Here is a 21,699-nt window from a genome sequence, read left to right on the forward strand (position 1 = left end):
GTAAATTGACAGGATGAATTTATATTAAACATGAAATATGTATTTCTATAATCATAATGTTCAAATTGCTGCAGTATATAGCAGCATATATGCTGCATTTTTTTGTTGGTTTTTTACCCTTCTGAATGAAAATATGCTGTCATTTCTGAGAGAAGTGTACTCTTTCTGCCACTGATATTTCCCACAGGACCTCAGGAGAGGGCTGGCTTTGAAACTGCTGCTTCCCACAGCAGCAGAATGGTGCTGAACTATTGCTGTGGGAAGCAATCACCCCCAGAGCACAGCTTCTGCTGAGTCTTGAGCTAAGTAGGAGGAAAGGACAAGTGGCTCTGCTGCTCATGAGTCAGCCCTTTACTTTCCTGGCTGCTGAGAGTTCTGTGTTCCTCCTGAGGTCCTAATTTAGCTGTCCTGCAGCTGCATGATCTGCCTTTGTGTTTGCAGGGAGTTCCCATGGAGTTCAGACCTTATCCAAAGGTGAGAAAACCTGCAATTTAAGAGTGGAAGAGAAGCTCTTGTGAGCTGGTGCATCTGAAGTGGCAGAAACTCCCCTGTTACAAAAAATGCCATCCATGAGTGTTCAAGGATTTAACAAGACAGTCTCTGAAATGGAGTAGAAATCCTTCAGGGAGGAAAAGGGTACTATTTCAGGTTTTTTTGCAAAAAATTGTGGAACAGAGTGATTCTTCCAGTGTTACCACATCTGTGGCTCCAGACAGGTAGCTGTCACACCTCAAGGTAAGCTGCTTGGTGAGCAAGTTCTTCAGCTGAACTGACTGGGCTCAGATGGGATGCCAACAGCAGCTGTGGTCACACCTTTTCATTAAGTCATGTGTGTGACTCTGTGTAATGGAGCAGAGCTCTGTCACCAACCCAATTACAATGAAAAGCAAACAGTAGTGGCTGCCTGCAAGACCCTGTGATATCGGTAAAAGTTTTAGCATTGTACTTTTGTACAGCTTAACATATCATGACTTCAGTCTGCTTGCGCAGAGACCGAATGAACTAGAGCTCTTATCAAGCTTCTGACCAAAAATACAATACTGTACCAAAATCTGCTCTGAGTTATTTCATGTTTCATACAAATTTAACTCAGCTAACTATCATGAAATTTCTTTTCAGTAGTACAGTTGCAACCAAGTGCACATCTTTTGTCTTCATGTGTCTCCCAGCTTTAGAAATCTCTTAATTTCTTTTGTTTTTCTTTAGGTTATTTCACTAAAGCTTCTTTATCTTTTCTGCTGAATATACATTTAATTACTAAATTTAGTGCTTCTCTTCACATGACCTATTTCTTTTGAGTCTTAGTGTTGTTGCTTGGATACGCTTTTCTCTTCTACATGAGATACTTGGTTTAATCTTGCTTTTTTTCCTGTGCTTTGGGCAACACAAATGGATTGTTATTGAATATTTTTCAGGGTATTAAATGTAGTTGTTGGTTTGCCTGGCACCTTGGTTTCAGCAGAACTTGTGTATTTGATTGCAGATCTGTGGGTTTAGGTATAATATACCCTCTGTAACATCAAACAGCTTACTATTGCATTTCTTTACAGTCAGTTCCACAATTATGCCAAGTAAAGGCCAATCACTGTGTAACTTATAAGAATATTAATATTTAGAAATAAACACAGAGAGAGAGATTAAATTTAATTTTTGCAGTGCTCTGGCTGCAAGTTATTTCCTGCAATGCCTTACATGAATTCTTCTGTTTTAGTCACAGGATAGGGAAAGTAAGTATACAGAAGGACTAAATCAAGCATTTTAATTGGGACTGAAGTATTCTTACTCCTGTATGGAGTTTTGCTTATGCCACTCTGAAAAAGGTATAGTAGCCTAGGACAAGAGGAAGTTGATGGAAGTGTGGCAGAGACTTTCAGAGTTAAAGAGTAACTACCATGTTATTCTCTCATGTGTGGAGAAGCTAAATAGTTTAGAATTCCTGGCCTGGAAGAGTGATGATGGAAAGCAGTACAAGAAAAAGCTTTAAAGCAATGGATGGTGTGGAAAGGAAAACAAGGAGCAAGCATTCACAAAACTCACAATACAATAATTAGGAGGATCCTGAGAATCATGGTATAGATGAAAAAAAAAAATCAGGAAGTACTTTTTCATGTGACAGAAATAATGGAATGTGGTGCTGCTGAAGACTGAGGTGACAGAACTGTAGATAAGGGAGTAGGCAATGGGAGGTGTGTCTTGATTGGCATTGAAGTTAGTGGCCAGAGACAAATCACATCTCAATCCTTTGGTCACTGATTCCTGGAAGCCTAAGAAAACAACAAGAAGGTTCAGAGCATGTTGCTAGATTTTTGTATGGCTTGTATTCTGATTTATATAATGTATAAATGTATATAATATCTGGCCTATGCTGCTGCATCTACGCTGCTTCTTGTAACTATGCTGACTGGATTAAACATAGCACACATTTACCTCCCTGTCCTACAGGCATATCTTGGTTTTGTTGTGTAGAGTGTTTGGTCATGTAAAGCAATTCTGAGAAGAAAGGGGAAACTTTTAAAGTTTACTCTTGTCAAAACATTCCGTGTGCTTACTGGTGTGTGGCTAAGTAATCATACTGAATTGAATGTTTATTTAATACTGTGTATTTTCTTTGTGGGCACACCCAAAGTTTCATTATGGTTTGTAGTGATGGAGAAATAATAGAAAGATGTATGTTTGAAGGTGTTACTGTAGGCCGTGCAAAAGAAAAAATAATACTTATGCTTACTAATCAAAATGAGAAAAATGTATGCAGTCATGCCCTTGTTGGGTAATTTCTTGTGTGGAGAACTGTTGGCTTTTGAGGCTGATGCAGAAATCTCTTGAGAAGACAGATAAAATGCCCACCTAGCTAGAGAAGCAACAACCTAAATAAGCTGCTTAAGCATATCTGTCTAGCACCATTTTCACTGCTGTGTGGTGTATCTCCTGTACTTCCACTGCTGCTTCAGGACGGTGCAGGTCTGTCTTCAGTCCTGTGGTGTCTCTGCCAGCCCTCTGCAGATCAATTTGATACCCAAGGGTGTGTCAAGTGGCTCTAGATCATGCAGATAATCTCTGTGAGTGGCAGCTGAAAGGTCACCCGGGGAGCCTCGGCTGACACTCCTTCAGGTACCAGCAGTGTGGAGGAACCTATCTGGGGAACCAATTCCTCACCTAGATGTGTCAGAGCACTGATCTGCAGCCCTGGAAATATAAACATTCATTCTTCAGTTACATGGGCTGAACTTAGTGGAGTCAAGACAAATAAATCACATTAAAAAATCATGCATGTGTGAGTTATGTAAGAACAGACTCCACACTGTACAGAGTACAGTACTGGCTATATTACCTGGATTCAATTTTTATTTGATTTTGTTATCTAGTATGGAAGAAGCTTTAGTAAATGTCAGTTAAAGGCTAAGGTATTGTTTCTTCTGGTCTTTCAATGAACTATAATTTTTTTACAATTTTCCTCCTTGTTCAAATAGGTTCAGATGATGTTGAATTTGTCCTATACCAAACATGGACATTAAAAATAATAAATAAATGTTTATGGCTTTTGAAATTAAAAACCCCCAAATTTGTGAAGTACCTTTATTACCCACTATATCCCTCAGAAAATGAATGATGTCACAGTGAATAAAACAATAATTAAATGTAATCATTCCATGACAAACAAATTAAAAAAAAAAATTGCAGATCCATGTAACATAATAAAAAAAGATAGCAATGTATAAAGTAAGCTGCAAAATGTCCATAAAAATAACTTAAATTATATTGTGCAAATAATATTACATCTTACTGTAAGAGTTCTGTATTTTTTAAATCAGTGTTAACATTTAAGCATATTGGGAAACTTAAGCATATTGTTGTTCATCGTATTTATCATAAAACATTACTTTGGTCATAGAATCAAGTCCCATGAGCATATTGAGGTCTCCTAAAAGATCATTTAACTAAGTGGGACACAAATACTGTCCACTGAAGGCAAAACACATTTCACCTTTGAATTTAAGGTCCTCCTTTAAAAAGTCAGAGGGGAATGTATATTTGAGTACTTTGCTAATGATCAAGGAAAAAAATCCAATGTATCTGGTAACTCAGTATTGCTTATTAACAGGTGCCTAATCAAAGGATATGCAAAATCCAAGTATATTCACAAAATGTGTTTCTTCTGGATAGATGATGCTGATATCGCTAGTATTCCAGCATGCTGTGTCAGTGCTGCTAAGTAGACCATGACCTTCAGTGTGGGATACTGTTACTGACACCATCTAATATAGCCAGTACCCATCCTAATTCTGCTACCACCTAATGCTGCCAATTCTACCAATCACCCTGCTTCTAAGAACATTAAATGCCCAGAATGTTTTAGATGCTTCAAACCTAGGTTAGTGTGAGTTTCCAACTTCCCTGAATTGGTAAAGCTCTGCAGCTGCACAAATTCTCATCCATTTCCAAGTACACAACCATATTTAGCTGGAACTGGCCCAGAACAGCCTGTCCTACCAGTTGTTGCACAGATCCATATTTCTAGACATACAGAGATCCTCAATTCTGCAGGACCTGCCTATCTGACATGTGGAAAACCACCTCTCTGAACATATTGTTAAATACCACTAAGGGCAGCTTTTCAACCCTTGCCACCAGTCCTAACGTTATAAGTGCCTGGGGGATTGCACGTTATTTGTGCACTCACACTGCCACGATGACTGCTTGTGGACACCTGAAACCACTTCACTTAGTCTGGAGGTGGAATTTCAGTTCAGACAAGCTGGTTCAGCTGGGGGACAGAACCAGCCCTGCTTCTTACTCTTACTTCTGTTAGCAAGATGTCAGCTTCAGAGTGACAACATAAATGGGTGCTGACAGTCAGTCAGGATTTCCCCACATTTCCAGAGTGTCTGGAAGAGCAGTCAGGTTCTCTCAGAGTTAAGTGAGAAAGAATCATGCTGCTGCAGGTGTGGATTTCATGAAGCAATGGATGAATCCTCCCACACCTCCACACTGGCCTTCACCAGGTTGTTCCCTGTGGCAGTGCAGGGAACTGGTGCTGTGAGTGTAGCACTGCAGCTTCTCTCAGAGCCACCAGTGCCAGGCACCTGGGGAGAAGCTGTGGCTGTCTCCAAGAAAGGTCCGTCTCTGCCTGCACTGCTGCTCCACGCACTGTGTGTTTCTGCCTTATGAGGCTCCAGGACAGTGGGTTCTTGCCACACAGCTCAGGTTGGCCAGGGTGTGCACCTGCAATGCCTGGCCGGCACAGAAGACAGAAGCCTTCATCTGCTGACTTTGTGTAGAGCCCCCCTGCACCCCCCCAGTAATGCAGTAACATATAAAGCTTTATATGAGTTCCCATGAGTTCCAGGGCCTTACATGCAATACTAGTGAGACTTGCTGTGACTCACATACAGCTTTAAATACACCCACTCACACCTAGGCTGGAGTGGCTGAGATTGTCTGTACCCAGACACCTGACACCCTCATAAAATCTGAAGTGAACACAGACTCCTGGTTATATAATGTCATGCCAAAGTAAAACATTATTTTTCCTGAAAAAGGAAGAAATCCCAAATGGAATTTGCATTCCATTCTTTGTTTTTAGTACATGACTTCAGATACCCCAGGCAAAAGATTTTTAAGGGCAACATTAATTGGTAATCTTTTTTTGACTTGTACTTGACATTTGACATTATGAATGGAGAATTCTTTAATTTAATGTTTTGCTTAGGTTATTTCACTGTAGTACCCTGCACAAGGGAGCACTCCCTTCTGCAACTTAAAACAGGGCAAATACTACACTCCTCTGCCATTCCCTCTTGGCAAACACTTAACATCTGCTTCAGAAGGAACTGAGAACAGAAATAGAATTTCTGTTTTCTACTACATTGCATTTATAATTGCTGATTGGAGATGATTTTTACTAAAATAAATTCTTCCTAAAATTAGGTTTGCTATATCTGAGTGTGCTTCAAATCAGATTATAGAATTATAGACTACAGAAATAAAAGAGAAATTCAAAGACCTTGATAAAATCAAGGTTTTACTGTACAGACTCACAGTACTAGATTTTAAGTTAAAGACTTGATACTAAGAAAGATAACATACTAGTCTCTATTAAGTTGGAATCTTTATAAAATATATTTTACATTAGAAATATTTTGTGTATGGTGTTTTTGAATGTATGACTGTAGCAGACAAGTCAGGTTAAATATTTTTTCAGATTCACTTTGAGTGCCTTGTGTTCCCTCGAAGTGCCAGAAGAGATCATAAATCTTTATTACCCTGTGCTCTGAACATTTGATGACAGCACTGGGACCCACGTGAATGCAGATGTTGAAAAACTGTACCTGACTTTGCATTCAAGGAACTAGCTGGATACCAAAAGTACATGCTGAACTAGATCAGCACATGCAGTCAGTTAACAATAGCATATGCTCACCTCCTAGTTCTGTCAGTACTTTTCTTGTCAGTATGCTGTAGATGAGCTCACGGCAAAAGGCTTTCTCTTTTGACTCATCCCATTTTTCTTTAATAGCTAGTCTTACTTCAGTGATTGCTAAAATGTTTCACTGAACATTTCAAATGGTGCTATATTCATTAGTTCAATATTCTTCTCTTGGTGTTGTTGGTTTCTAAGGGGGCAAGGGCCATAATTTTGTGAAGTCCAGTGATCACATTTATATCACATTTATTTTTTATTTTGACCAAAAAATTAAGATTGATTTATTCAAGGCCTGCAATTTTAATTTCTGTTTTAAAGTCTTTGATGACTAAAAACCTGTATTCATGTAATTGGGTCACCTGAAAATGAAGGTGAAGATATGAATCTGAGTATGTAGATGTAGTACATAAAACTAGACTGACATCAGTAATAATGACAAGTTTGGGCCCTTAGAAATAGCAATTAATAGCAGTAGGATATCTGTAGTTTTGTAGTTTTACAGTTTAATTATTTTCCAAGCAATAGTGAGAATAAACAGGTGTACAATTCATACTAGGGGATATCAGTTAAACAAAGAGATTATATCCAGGCTGGGAAATGTATCTTACAGTGGAACATGTACATTGCAAGAAAGGAAAACAGATCTCAGTGTCTTTAGATTCAAAACTGTTGGACAGCTGTCAAATCTACAAATGCTTTGCCAGCAGTCTGTCAGTGCTACAGCCCTTGCCTAACTATATAAGTGAATGTATTTCCCTAGAGAAATCAGTTTATGACACTGTGAAGAACCAGCTAGAAAACCTACAAAACTCATCTCTTCATAATCAAGAGCTCCATAAAAGACCAGTTCCCAAGTTATGCTTCAAGTTACTTAAAAATTAGAGTAAAATGGATTATACAGAGGTGTGGCATTTACAAACAATACAGATAACCTCATGAAGTTGTCTGTAAGAACACATTAAATAGTTCACAAAGCATGATAAAAACCACCATGTACATATCTGATGTCATTTGGAATGGCTGATGGTGTTCCTTCTCTCTGATTTTGGTTTGCCTTAAAGCCTCATGCTGTGGTTGTCCAACAGCTGAATTCAGGCACAGGAGGTGAAAGACAACTGGAATCATTAACTTCTTCAGCCCTCCTACAGCAATTCCCATTCATAATCCAGAGCCCTCAGCATAGGACTGGAAGGGGATTTATCATGTTGTTATCTTCAGTGAGTGTTACTTTGAAGGTAGTGGCTGGAAGGACTTTTGCTGAATAACAAATCCCTGAACTTGACATGCCCAAACCTTGTTCAAGCTCTTTCAGCTTTTTAGAATAATCTTCATTCAGTTCCTAAATCCAGGCAGAAATATTATTAAAACAGGTATTTGAAAAACACAAAAGGCTGCAAGGCTGCATCACACAGTATAGTCAGGGACTGCCTCTTTGAGGCACAGCCCCAGGCATGGCATCATGGCTGCCAAGGAATCCAGACTGCACATTTTGTTAGAATGTGTTAAACTATGCTAGCCAGTAAATCATAGTAATTAACCAATTTACTGTTTCTAGCCATGCACTAACAGATAACCCAAGTATGTCCTGCCCAGGTAGAATGATAGACACCATTGTCTACAATACAAAATATGCGAAGAAAGAAAATTATCTTCAAATTGAAACATACAAAATGCACAGCTTTTTCTTTTTTCCTGTTTTTGCAGGACATGCTAAATGCAGCCTTTACAATTGACGAAGTCTCCAGGTAAGAGAAAAAAAAAAAGGTGTTGTATGCCAATCAGGTGTTGTATCTCTATTCAGTAATGGAGGCAGTCCAACTGAATGTATTGAAAATTCCAGTGATGACTTACTTCTGAGTAGGCCAGTGATCACAGGATATAGGATGCTATTCCACAGCAGGTGAATGGTGAAGTCTAGTAAACTACATTGTTTTAGGAATTAAGGGATAGCTAGTAGAAACAGAAGGCCATAGAGATTAATCAGAAGCACTGCAACCTTATTTACCTCATGGCTCCATTTGTCTAAATGCAGCAAAATTCAGCCTTTTTGCTCCTAACACTATCACAATTATGTTAACTGGACCCCAGTGGTTAATTGTGAAGTTTTTACATGAATTCATATATTATTTTCACAAATTCAGGGAGGCTCTGTAACCCAATTTTCTAGTTATTTGGGGCATCCTAAACACTGACACATGCATCTCAAAAGAAAATCAGAAAACATGCATTGTTTTCAAAGTTCTGTGATGACACTTTGAAACACTTCTCCATGTACAGTAAAATTACTGACTTTATTCACTTTCCTAAAACATAAAGATCACTTGACTGCTGGATCTCCCTCATATTGCCCAGCTGTGCAGGCTACTCTAATAGTGAGACAATAAAGATAGAATCATTTAGGTTGGAAGGGCCTCTAAGATCATTGAGTCCAACTGTTAACCCAGCAATGCAAAGTCCATCACTAATCCATGTCCCTAAGTGCCACATTTACACGGCTTTTAAATACCTCCAGGGATGGTGACTCAACCACTTCCCTAGGCAGCCTATTCCAAGCCTTGACAGTGAATAAATTTTTCCTCATACCCAATCTAAACCTTCCCTGGTGCAACTTGAGGCCATTTCCTCTTGTCCTACTGGTTGCCTGGGAGAAAAGGCCAACATCCACCTTGCTGCACGCTCCTTTCAGGTGGTTGCAGAGAATGATAAGGTCTCCTCTGAGTCTTCTTTTCTCCAGGCTAAACAATCCCTGATCCCTCGGCTGTTCCTCATAGCACTTGTGATCTCTTCCTTGCACCAGCTTCCTTGCCATTCTCTGGACTTGCTCCAGCATCTCAGTGTCTTCCTTGGAGTGAGGGGCTTAGAACTGGACACAGGACTTGAGGTGTAGCCTGACCAGTGCAAAGTCCAGGGAGAGACCACTGTCCTATTCCTGCTAGTCACAGTATTTCTGGCACAGGCTAGGATGCTGTTTGCCTAAATTTAAATTTATTTTTCTTCGCATATAAATGATGAATAACATCTTACACATGTTTTATCCTTTACTTGGTCCTCCTTGGTAATAATTTGAGAATGATTTCTCTCACTTCTTCCTGGCTTAGGCAGGCTGATCCTTCTCTTTTTATGTTGTTTCCATTTTGTTGGACAGGGCTTTTTGTTCTGTGATGATCTTATTTGGAAATAGATACCTAAGTAAAAACTAAATGTTTCTAATCAGATGGACACACTGTGAAATGGAAGAGATGTGTCTTCCTTGTACCTTACAGATTACAATCAGCTTTGTTGCTCAGTGTTTATGAATCAAAGCTTTCATAGTTTGACACAAACAGTGCTTGTACTGCCTGAACACACTTATATTAAAATTTCTATCAGAATGTAAAAATTGTGCCAAGTGTGACTCAAAAAATAACTTACCCTCCATTTGCAGGAATGCAATTTAATAATGTTTATAATACTTTTGGAAAGATCCCTTATAATCTGACAAAAAATGTCATTGAAAATTGGTAAAATGTCACTGTATCTTACTCTGACAAACACATTAATTGAAATTTAATTACTAAAATTTTAACGCAATTGTTATTAATAACATAATAAGGTAATTCAATGTTAGCCTTAAACTGTAGGAACCTCATCACCCATTTTGCACTCAAACTAATATGTCATTAGCCTGTGAATTGAAAGGATATTCTGCTGTTAGTTGCTCCTTAATTTTATGATAATACAGTGTTCCAGTATGGCTCAAAACCATAAAGGTAAATCTTATGAGAATGATTGCTATTATATATGACTTCAGTTAAGAGTCAATATTAATCTCATTATGTGACTATGTGAAATATGGTTGTCATGCTGTACATATATCTACATGCATTTGAATTAATGAGGATTGCTATATGGAAAGGTGTTTTCTTTGTACCAGCTCTTTAACCTTTATCTGAGTTTATTTAAATCACAGAAAGAGAACAAAGCAAAACAAACCAAAAGTGGGTGTTTTTTTGGAGCTGGTAAATTGAATGGGCTCAGATGGATCTGGTGAATGCCAGAGTTGGCTTAAGTGCAGGGCAGAGTCTTAGGTCTGACAATGTGGGTACAGGGAGAAGGAGATGATAATGGTGGAGTGGGAGTGAGATTTCATCACCCTTTTAGTGGCAGTGAGATGCTGGATGGGCTCAGCTAGCCATTAAACTATACCCGAAATATGACTCAAAGTTTCAACCAGGTGTAAAAGCCAGTTTCACTTCACAGTAAATTAATGTGTTCTTTATTTAGTAAAGTACTGTGGTAGTCATTAGTCCAGGGAGAAGAGAGTTAACCACAGAATAAAAATAAATCCTCTGCTCTTGAAATTTTCATGGAGTCTTTTTTTGTCTCTCTTTTTTTCCCCTTTTTCTTCCTGCCTTACCACAGCTCATCCATTCTACAATGTCTGCAGTCTGCATGGTGCCTGACAGAGACAGACCATGAAAATGCTATAATCAGCTAGCAGAATCACAAGGCTGGACTACAGGTCCAGCCACCAACAGAAACAGTCACTAACAGATACAGTCACTAAGAGACAGAGTCACTAAGAGATACAAGCTTGGGATTTATATTTAGCTATAGTGCTAGTGCAGTTTGCAATTTAGGATGGGCACAACCGATTCATCTTGAAATTAGCTAATGCTCTTAAGAGCAAATTCCTAGCGTCTACAACACTGATTGGCCCAATGTAATTTACTTTTTGCCAGCATGGTGAGACTGTTTCCACTTATGAATCCTATTTTTCTTCTGTGAATACAGCATTATGTGATAACTGTTATGCATGGCTAGCAAAATGTTAACTTTGTAGAGAGAAACTGAGAATGTGACTGTAAAGAATTCATTGCGTAGCAAGAATGTGACACCTAGTGGATACATGACATTGAGGAAATGTGACAGTCTCATCAAGCAATATTGCCATAAGATGACCTTGTCCAAGAGAAAAATTAATTTGATAGCAGGAAAGAGATTGATTTTGAATGACTATTCGCATGGGCCAAAATAACTGGATAATGTCAAGTCCCCACTGAAAACTCATAAATGTAGGAGGTGTCAGAGACAGTTTAAAAATAATTGTTTGTAAACTACTAGAAGACTGAAGATGACAGGCCAAGGAGGCCACAGGCCCAAGGCCCATGAAGACATTGTGGATCTTCGTGAGATGCATCGTAACTGGAGACATCCAACATGCAAAACACAATTATAAGGTCTAAAGCCCCCTTTTTGTTAAACTCACCTTTCTGTTACTGCCATGCTACTTCTTCAGGAAGTGAGAGTTTTCACAGTAGTTGATGCTCAGAGATGACTAAATCAGAGATTAACAACTATATGGTGAGGCCACTGGAAGCTGGAGAAGACTGAAACACAGTTTAAGAGGTCTGACATTCTGCCCAAACTATCTGATACAGATGGTGTCTGTCTTCTACTCTCCACTGCAGTCTCTGGTTCCTAAATTTCAATTATTCGCATTTCCCCATTTTCCATGGTGCCCTAGACCCTCACTGCTTCATTGGCTATGAATACTAGAAAAATTCTTCACCAAAAGCTAGTATTTTACACTTGCTACCAAACACAAATCAAAATTTCATCACAAAATTTACATACAAATATCTCTATTTATATCAAAATATGCTGAAAAGTTTTCTCCAAGCCCTGCAGGGGAGAATGCTTTGCTGGCCACATCCTTTGCTTGCCACTACTGCTTTACAGTCACACTTCTCCCTTCCTAGCTACAAATAGATGCTTGGAACTATATTCTCTGCATAAGTCTTGGTATCAAAATGCAAAAATGATCTCTTTTCCTGTACAAAACAATGTTTGGAAAATATCCTGCTGAAGTGCAGGATGTTTATAACTCAAGCTCCAGGAGCAGGTTTGGGCCACGTCCAGAGAAGGGCATGAGCCAGCAGTGTGCCCAGGTAGCGAGGAAGGCTGATGGCATCCTGACATCTGTCAGGAATAGTGTGGCCAGCAGGAGTGGGGAACTGATTGTCCCCCTGTACTTAACACAGGTGAAGCCACACCTTCAGTGCTGTGTTCAGTTCTGGAACCCCTCAATTCAGGAAGGACATTGAGGTGCTGGAGTGAGTCCAGAGAAGGGCAATGGAGTTGGTGAAGGGTCTTGAACACAAGTCCTGTGAGGAGTGGCTGAGGGAGCTGGGGTTGTTGAGCCTGGACAAGAGGAGGCTCAAGGGATGACCTTATCGCTCTCCACAACCACTTGAAAGGAGTTGTAGCCAGTTGAGGGTTGGTTTTTTTTTCCCAGGAAACCAGCGCAGGACAAGAGGAGCAGAGTCTCAAGCTGCGTCAGGGAAAGTTTATGTTGGACAGAAAGGATGAATAAATATTGGAATGGACTGTCCAAGGGGGTGGTGGGGTCACCATCCCTGGAGGTGTTTAAGGCAAGACTGGACGTGGCATGCAGTGCCAGGGTCTGGTTGACACAGTGCTGTTCAGTCATAGGTTGGACTCGATGATCTTAGAAGCCTTTTCCAACCTAATTGATCCTGTGATTCTGGCACAGGAGGCAGCACAGGCAGCAAAAGGTGGAAATAAACAACAGGATAAAGTGAGAGCGGGCGGGTGCATACGAGCGTTACTGAAACACTGAAACTGGAGCATTTTTAAAACGCTGACATTGGAGCATTTTGAAAGGCCGCAGAAGGGGCGGCGGTGCCGGGCTGGGCCGGCCCGGGAAGGGCCACGGCGCGGGGCGTGGCCGGCGGCAGCGGCGGGCGGTGTCACGCTGGGCCGGCCCGGAGCCCGTGCTGGCAGCGCCCGGTGCCTGCGGCCGCCGCCCGCCTCAGCCCCGCCCTGCCCAGCGGATGTGGAGCCGGCACCGGCGGTGAGTGGGGAGTGGGCGGTCGGCGCTCCGCGGCAAGGGGCTCTCGATGCCTGCGCCGCCGCCAGGGGAGGAGCCTCCGCCCTTCCCGCCCACCCCACCGCGGCGCGGAGCCAGTGCCGAGCCTGGGCGGCCGTGACACTCCCGGCGCTTCCTCCGCCGCCCCGGCAGCGCTCGGGTGGTGCTAGCGGCCACGGTGGGCTGCGGGCGGCGGCAGGGGAGCGGCGCGGGGCGGCGAGCGCGGCCGGGCCGGGGGCAGGCAGTGAGTCACCGGCCGTGCTGGCGGCGGGGCCGGCCGGGCTGCTCTCCTCCCCGGTATTTGCGTTCCTAAAAAAGGAGAGCGAGGCGCAGCCTGGCAGTGGGAAGGAGCCGTGTTCCGCCGCCTTAGAGCGGCCACGGCCCGGACGCGGCGGCTCTGGGGCCGCCGAGCGGGTGGAGGCCTGGCGGTGAGCCTGGCTCTGACCCGCTGTGCACCCACACCCCATGGAAGAGGGCTGCAGCTCCCTCTGCCCTGAATGACAGAGTGGTCCTCGGTCGTGGGTTGGAGTCGATGGTCCCAGAGGTCTTTTCCAACCTAACTAATTGTGACCGCCACCAAGCCACTCCGTGAGAGCGGGACCTCGGGGCTTCGAGGGCCCTCTTGGGTTGTTCTCTGTGCTTTTGGGTCTGTCACTGGTTGCACAGTGTGTAGGATGAAAGAACAGGCCAAATCACATCCTAAATTACCTCCCATAGAGTCTGTGCTGGGCGTTGGACAACCTGTTAGGAAAATAAATGTAGAAATCATGCAGACAGGATTTGGAAGAGTATGTCTACTCTGTTGTAGTTTTCAGTAGTAATAAGCCTGGAAGTAACAAACTGAAAGAGAGTAGTTTTGGGTTCGATATTAGGAAGAAGTCCTCTACTGTGAGGGTGGTGAGGCACTGCCGCAGATTGCCCAGAGAAGCTGTGGATGCCCCATCCCTGGCATTGCTCAAGGCCAGGCTCTGAGCAACCTGGTCTAGTGGAAGGTGTTCCTTCCCATGGCAGGGGAATTGGAATTAAGTGATCCTTAAAGTACCTCCGAACCAAACCATTCTTTGATTCTGTGATTCTTTCACAGTCACCATGCCAAGGACGATGATTCTGAATAAATGATCGGAGCCAAGTTCACTGAGTAGCACACTGTTTCTTAAAAAGGCTGTTTTCAAGAGATAACTGTTCTGCAAAACAAATAATTAGTAGGTAATATTTAATAATTATTTAGTGTTTTTCATTCTTTGCATTCTTTAGAAATGGCAATATACACAATGTGTCAGACATCATTTTAGCAAACCCTTGCAAACCCTTGATTATGGATAGTGATGCATTAAGGTGCAGTGACTTGTCAAGACAGTCACTGACAAGCTCAGTTACAGTGCCTCACCCCTGATTATGTTTTCCTCTGTCTGGTTCATTCTGTTTATACAGACACACATCTGAATTTTTAAAAAATACTTTATTAATCCAGTGCATTTTTTAAAAAAATATGAATACTTGGGTTCAGAGCTGTAAATCTGTATGCTGCAGAATTGTGTGCCTGTGAAAAGGCAAGTGAAACTAACCAAAAGCCCCATTGAAATTTGCCTTGAAAGCTTTTTTCTCTGAGTTGAAATTGACAAGCTGAATATGCTTGTTTATTATGATATGCATATGTTTACCGTATCACTGTATTTTGTAGGATAATTTATAATAAATACTGGAGACTGATTTGTCCTTGAATTACAGAAGTATAATGGTCATAGAAGCTGAACTGCATCCTTAAAGCAACTTCCTTAGAAATTAAGTATTTTAACAGGAGTGGGGAAACTGCTTAAAGGCCGTGGGCAAATTCCCTTCTTCAGTCAAGTTAATATAAAAAAAAATACCCCAAACCCCCAAACCAAAATCACCAAACCTTCCCCTCACTTTTAAATTTAGTAAATTAAATCTGTCATAGATTATTTGTTTGGGTTTTTAAACATTTTTTTCAATGGAGTAGGTTAGGTCACAGATTTGTTTTATATCAACATCTCTAAGTTGTTTTATGAAGCATGATACAATGATCTCTGTAGAATAATTCATACAAAATTTGTTAACAAGACTAAAGAGAAGTGCTGGGGTTGTTCAGCCTGAAGAAAAGAAGGCTCAGAGGATGCCTCATCACTCTCTATATAGCTACTTGAAAATAGATTGTTGCAAGGTGGGGGTCTGCCAAGTGATAAAACAAGACAAAATGGCTTCAAGCTGGGCCATTAAAATTCTGTGAAAAATTTCATCATGGAAAGGGTTGCCAGGCACTGAAACAGGCTGTCCAGGGAAATGGTTGAGTCGCCATCTCTGAAGGTATTTAAAAGCTCTGTAGGTGTGGCTCTTAGGGACATTGTTTAGTGGTCTTGGAACTTCTGCATTAATGGTTGGACTCAGTCTTGAAGGCCTTTTCCAGCCTCAGTGGGTCTGTGAGTCTATAAAGGCCTGCTTAGATCATTTGGGATATTTACACATAAAGTTGTCCTGTCAGTGCTTTACAGATGGACTTTGTCACAGAACACTTGGTATGTAGGTTCCAAAAAGTCATTTAAGTGCTTTGAGTGTAATTTGCCTGTCAGTATGATAGGTGTCTTACTCACCTACCCAGATGGTAATAAATTTCCTTGGTATGATTGAAGCTTCACAAGATTAACTGAGAAGGTTCTTCCTTATAATGTGTTTGCATACTCTTACCACAAGAAGCTTATTGATTTTTAAATATCTGTTTGACTAAGTTAATGTTTTCATTTGCTGACAAATATACTATCAGAAGTAGCAGACTGTTGTTTTTGAGGATAGTTTCACCTTATTGATTTGTTTTAATTTGTTTATTTGCTTTCCTCTCAGTACTGCTTTGCTATACATAGCAACAGCAGTTTTCCTACATAGAGAGTAGGACTTAAATGCCATGGGAGATCAGTAACATCTTGACAACTGCGGAGGTTACTCAACCTGGTGCACACCTATGCCTTTGATAAGCACAGACTTGTGTGTAACTCACTTCAGTAAAGTTTTGCTGGTTTTAGATTTGTACCAGCTATTTTTTAGCACTTGCATTTTATTTTGGTTTTGTACTTAGGAAGCTCTCAGGAGATGGCGGGAAAAACGAAAGAGATGGTGGAAAGCTGGTCTTTCTTGGATACTGCTGAGTCTAACTTCAGGCCCCTGGTAGTAATTGAACTTGCAAAAGGCACCAAAGAAGAAACCATAGAATGGTTCACTAAACGAATTGTGGACAAAAAGGCAAATGGAGGTGAGCACAGTATGATCTTCTGTAGCACTTTGAAATCAAATTGGCTGTCACCATAATATGAAGGCTTACAGAAAATTAGTTTTCAGGGAATTTGTGGTATAATGATTGCTTGCCAATGTTGTTTTGCGTTTTTTTAACCCACTTAACCCTGTTATTAATGAAGACATTAGCTTAAGGTCAAATGCCAGTTGAGCTCAAGAATTCTTCAGTTTTTTGCACTGAAGCTCTGATTACCTATGTTTCAATGTAGTTTTGATTTCAGTTTTTAAAGCAGTTGTCTAGACATGTTTCTCCTGTTGCTTGCAGAAATGTAGTAGCAATTTAATCTTGATAACTTCATGTTGGGTTTTATTTATATTTTTGTTAGCATGAAGGGTCCTAAAAAGGCAATATTTCATTACTCATTTTGGTATGCTTCTGGTAATTGAAGTTAGTCTAATTTATTTGTAATTCCTTGGACTTTTTTAAAACTTGTTTTAAAAAAGTCATTATTTGTGGCTGTTGTAGCTTATAGCTTATGGTCAGTAATATTTCTGTGACTGATGGATTTGTGACTTTGGCTGTGGATTTGCTTTCAGGCCTCTTTAGGCAAGTTAGGGATGTTTCTGCTTCAAAAATCTAGTCTCCTTAAAACCAATTGAAGTGTTTGCAGAAGCACTTCTTGCTTTTATGGTGTGAACCTTAGGGGAATAGATCCAAACAGTCCTCATTCTTCCAGTTCATTGTTGAGAGTGCTTCAACAGAAACAGGCTAAATCAGGGGGTGACCCTGCAAGATTCTGAAGAACCTATGTCAAGTACTGTTGAAACCTTAACTCTTTGTGCCCTTAAAAACAGACATTTTCAGCAGTCCTGTTAGCTAGAGCCAATACATTGGATGCTAAAATGCTAGGGCTTTTATACATAATTGTAATGTATTTTCTTTCTTATTTTACCCCTGTTTACTTTAAAGGTGCACAGCTACTGATAAAACCACTGGTTACAGAAAATGGAGTTGAAAATATTTATCTAGTTGGAGCTTCCCACTTAAGGCTGTTGCTGGGAGCTGAAGCTGTAGGTTTGGTGAAGGAATGCAGTGATAACTCAATGAGAACTTTTACCTACAGCAGTAGAAAAACTTTCAAACATTATGCAGGTAAGCAATGGTAGGAATCTTTGTCATTGCAAAGTGGTGACTAAAGATTATAAGCAATTATGCTGCTAAATCTTTTACAGTCTTTCTATTCCTTGGAATGGTAACTGTGAACAGTAAGTGGAAGACCAAGCCATAAAAAAATACTTGTTTTTAACGATGGAAATTTAATTAATTTTGGTTTCTTTCGCATGGCTTTAATTTTTTGCTTGTTTTTTCCTTCATGCTTTTCTATGCTCCAAATAGTCTCTTACTTGTATGAAAGATTTCCTTGGAAAATAAGACAAGAAAAGGAGTTGATAAACATGATTTTATGATTATCAATCCATGTTATGAATTAATGGAGCAATTTAATTTCTGTGAGCCAATTTTGAGGCTTATGATCTTAAAATAAGTTGGAAAAAATAGAAGCATTTTTCTCTGTTACATGTACACATCAAACAAACAATAATTAAGACTACAGATGCATTCAGTGGGATTTGGGCATGATTAGTGGATTCGTTCCTTTTTACTCTTTTATTTGGTGGGAATGCCAATGCAGGAACATTTCCTTTTAAATGTGCTGCTTGTAAGGTATTTAATGCCCTTACAGTGGCAGAACTCATTTTTTACTCTGCAGGTAAATATTGGAGTTCCAGCTTAGTATTGCTAATACTGTTACTATGCCTGTTTGAAGGATGCCTTTCACCACATTTTTCAATACAAAGGTTCTTGGGTCTTTCTCAGACAATTTTTAGGTTTTGTTGTTCAGTGGCAGTTTTGCTCAACACCACTGCTGTGCAATAACTGTTGCAGTGCCTTCAGTTTTGTGACCTTGCTTTCCTGAAATTAAGAAGCCTTCAAAAGAATTGTCAGTTGCAAAAGTGCCACTTCCATTTCTTTCATGCCATTACATTATTAATGCAAATCTGTCACAAATTTCACTGCTAACAGAATCTCTAGGATTAGCTGGATTTCCAACTGCTGTAAACATATTTTTGGCTGTATCTCCTGGTATTTTTTCTTTTTAAAAGCACAAGTGTAATTTTAGTTTTGTCCATGTGCAATCAGAGAAGTTGTCACCTATGAAAGAAACCCTGCAGTCTGTGTTGTCTTGGTAGCATTTCTGGTGGTAGCTAAACTATAAATACTGTTATTCTTTGTATTAGAGTTTTGTTGATATATTAGCTTTTTACTTAACGTATTTAGGGCAATCCCTATAGTTTCTTAATTCTTAATGGGGAAAAAATTGTTTTTATGTCAAGAAAATCTTAACCTTTTTCCATGATGATAATAAATGGATGGGGCTGACATGGGTTTATTGCTGTAATTTTTTTTTTTTCCTGATTCTGGTAATTTTTTGTAGTTGTTTGCTGCCAGGGTTGTATCCATGTGCTGCACCATTTCATACAACCTTCCTTTTTATTTAGATGACAATCACGATTTCCTTACAATGGCAGAATGTCAGTACATCATCAAACATGAACTTGAAAATTTGAGAGCCAGAGATGAAAAAATGATCCCTGGATATCCTCAGGCAAAACTGTACCCAGGAAAATCAATTGGTAAGTAATGTAGTTTGTTGCCTCTAACTCACTGAGTTGATGTAGGATAGTGTTCATGGTGAAAAAAAAAATTCCTTTAATGAAGAGAAGTCCTTCAGATGTTCAAGTCCCACTGTTTTTAAACAAATTTGTTTTTTCACTGCTTCAGAATAGGGCAACAGTCAATAGATGCACAATACATCAAGATAAATTCTGCATGGGTATCAAGAAAGTATTTTTTTCAACAGGGTAAGCAAACATTTGATCGGATATTTAAAGAGATTGTTGGTAACTGTCCTGGGAGGCTTCTGAATCCTCGCTGGACAAGCCCTGAGCAGCGTGATTTAAGCCACACCTATCTTGAGCAGGAAGGTGGACTGGATTACTTCCAGAGGGCTGTCCACCCTGAGTTGTTCTGTGAGGCTGGGGCTCTGGCCTTATGTTCTCTTCAGCTGAGTAGCTTTTGCACATGTTGGTGTTATCAATTATTTTTAATTAGTACCAAAAGTATTTATTATTTAAGTTACATGATTGTATATTTCGATTCTTTCTGTATAAAAATACTGGAATGAGTACCAGTGCTCCAGAGTTACAAATTTCAAAATAGGAAGGTTTATTTATTTGGTTTCACTGGTATTCCTCTTTGCTTTAAGAGCTTTTTCTTTTCATGGGAGAAAGAAGCAATGAGAGCTGGTGCTATTTTTATGGTAGCTCAAAGTAGTTTGTTGGCAGAGATGCTACAGATTCTTAGGAGAATGTATTTTAATAATTTTGTTCAAAAAAACTGTGTTCAAAAAACGTAAATAAATGTAGATGACAGATGAGTTTACATTGGTGATTTTTGTATATAGCTAAAGTATTTTTCTAGTTGTGTGAAGCAGATGATGATGGGAAATAATGAAAAAGTGTCACACTTCAGTGCCTCCCTGTTTTTTAATATATTTTATTTTTTCTATGGTTGTAACTTCAGAGCAGTTTGTTGTTTATCCACACATGTAGTATTGCTTTCCATAACAAAGCTAAATACAAATTGAGGAATGTGTAGTTTGCTTGCAATGAAGATGTGATGAAATTTATGAATTAGTGTAAACTGGTAATTCAAAGGGGTTTTTTTGTATCTTTCCTATAATTAGTACCATGATGGCTTTGTGGCTATCTCTGCAAAGCTGCATGTGGCATTTAAGTCCTGACCTGTAGCACTTTTTGCTATTGAAGCTGCATCTGGCTATATTCCAAAGCTGTTGAGTTGTTACTATATGTAAAAAGGTTGCTCTTTGTCTTCCAGTGGGCAGCACAGTATTTGCAGGAATAGGTATAACTGCTCTCAATGTTTTAATTAACATGAGACAATTTTTTTTGGATTTGAGTGCTAGATCTATTTTGAACAGACTTTAGGCTTGGTAAATACACAACATAACCTGTTTACTTATGTCACCTTCACTATCCTGTGAAGGAGTGCCAGGTATCTATTTTTTCTTTTCTCTTCTAGTGAGAAGATTATTGACCAGTGGTATTCTTGTTCAAATTTTCCCTCTGCATGATAGAGAAGAGTTGAAGAAGCTTTCTCACAGCTGGTATGGCCGAGTGAAAATTGGTTATCAACCATTAGGTATGTGAACAGCCTTTGCATTGTGGTCATGCAGTGGAGTTGTGAAATCAGACCACTGTTTTTTTACCATTTGGACAAGTTTTTCCTCTTTTAGTGTTTCCTGTGTGACATGCTGAAATGATTGTAGACTTGCAGAATTGGTGGTTTCAGAGTCTGTAGTCTGTGAGTTTCCATGTAACAGCATTCTGCACATCACAAATTCTCCCCACCCATCAGTAAAACAGGAATGGTCCAAGTCAAGACTGTTTTTTCAAACTGACTCTTGCCAAGCTCCCACGTGTCTGGAATTCCCAAAGCTTTTTTGTGTTGTAGGTGTGTCAAAATTGTGTTTACAACTGTTTGTTTTAAATTCAGTGTCTAAATGAAGACTGTATGTTGTTGCATGCCAGCATCACTGGAGTATACTTTAGACACTGAATAATCTTAAAATGAATATAATTTTTAGTCAGGCAATGTGGAAAGTTAAGTTCTAAACTCTAAACCTGTAAACTTTATTTAAAAATAAGAAAATAAGCATTTGGGAGCTGGCCTAATTATAAATCTCTGGGTCTTGTAGTTGTTTGAGGTTCTTTCCTGAGCTACAGGAAGTTAAAGATCTGGTTTGATAATTCCTGCCTCTAGAGTATTGTGTTAGGAGCCTTATTGTGTGCTGTTCTTTTGTTTATGTCAGAAAGGGGATTTTTTTTGGACCGGCATTGAATCCATACAAAATTTTGAAGTAAATCCCAGGAGCCTGTTAAGTGTGTACTAATTTAGGGATGTCTTTCATGTTGGAGTGTGAATTGATGCTAATGACCTACACTTGAATGTATTTGTCAATGAATTTTTGATTGACTGGGATGTTGGAGTGCTGATCCTTCTGTCTGTTTACCTTTCCTTCTT

At 39.8% G+C, this 21,699-nt stretch overlaps 1 protein-coding gene across 5 annotated transcripts in view; it reads left to right on the top strand.

Moving 5' to 3' along the window:
- The first annotated feature begins 317 nt into the window (after positions 1–317).
- The window catches only part of ANO10 (anoctamin 10), a 143,611-nt gene continuing 122,229 nt past the window's right edge, over positions 318–21,699 (top strand). Inside the window, exons 1-6 of one of the 5 annotated variants that reach the window (XM_059486977.1) lie at positions 318–474; positions 8,126–8,166; positions 16,381–16,554; positions 17,506–17,688; positions 19,095–19,229; positions 20,698–20,817. In XM_059486977.1, coding sequence (XP_059342960.1) covers positions 8,136–8,166; positions 16,381–16,554; positions 17,506–17,688; positions 19,095–19,229; positions 20,698–20,817 — 643 coding nt within the window. In that variant the 5' untranslated portion in view covers positions 318–474; positions 8,126–8,135. Of the gene's footprint in view, positions 475–8,125; positions 8,167–13,150; positions 13,278–14,421; positions 14,499–16,380; positions 16,555–17,505; positions 17,689–19,094; positions 19,230–20,697; positions 20,818–21,699 lie in introns of those variants that run through there. The other 4 variants (XM_059487009.1, XM_059486985.1, XM_059486992.1 and 1 more) reach the window with 4 other exon arrangements.

The sequence above is a fragment of the Ammospiza nelsoni genome, chromosome 1, assembly GCF_027579445.1.
Source record: "Ammospiza nelsoni isolate bAmmNel1 chromosome 1, bAmmNel1.pri, whole genome shotgun sequence".
Taxonomy (NCBI): Eukaryota; Metazoa; Chordata; class Aves; order Passeriformes; family Passerellidae; genus Ammospiza; species Ammospiza nelsoni.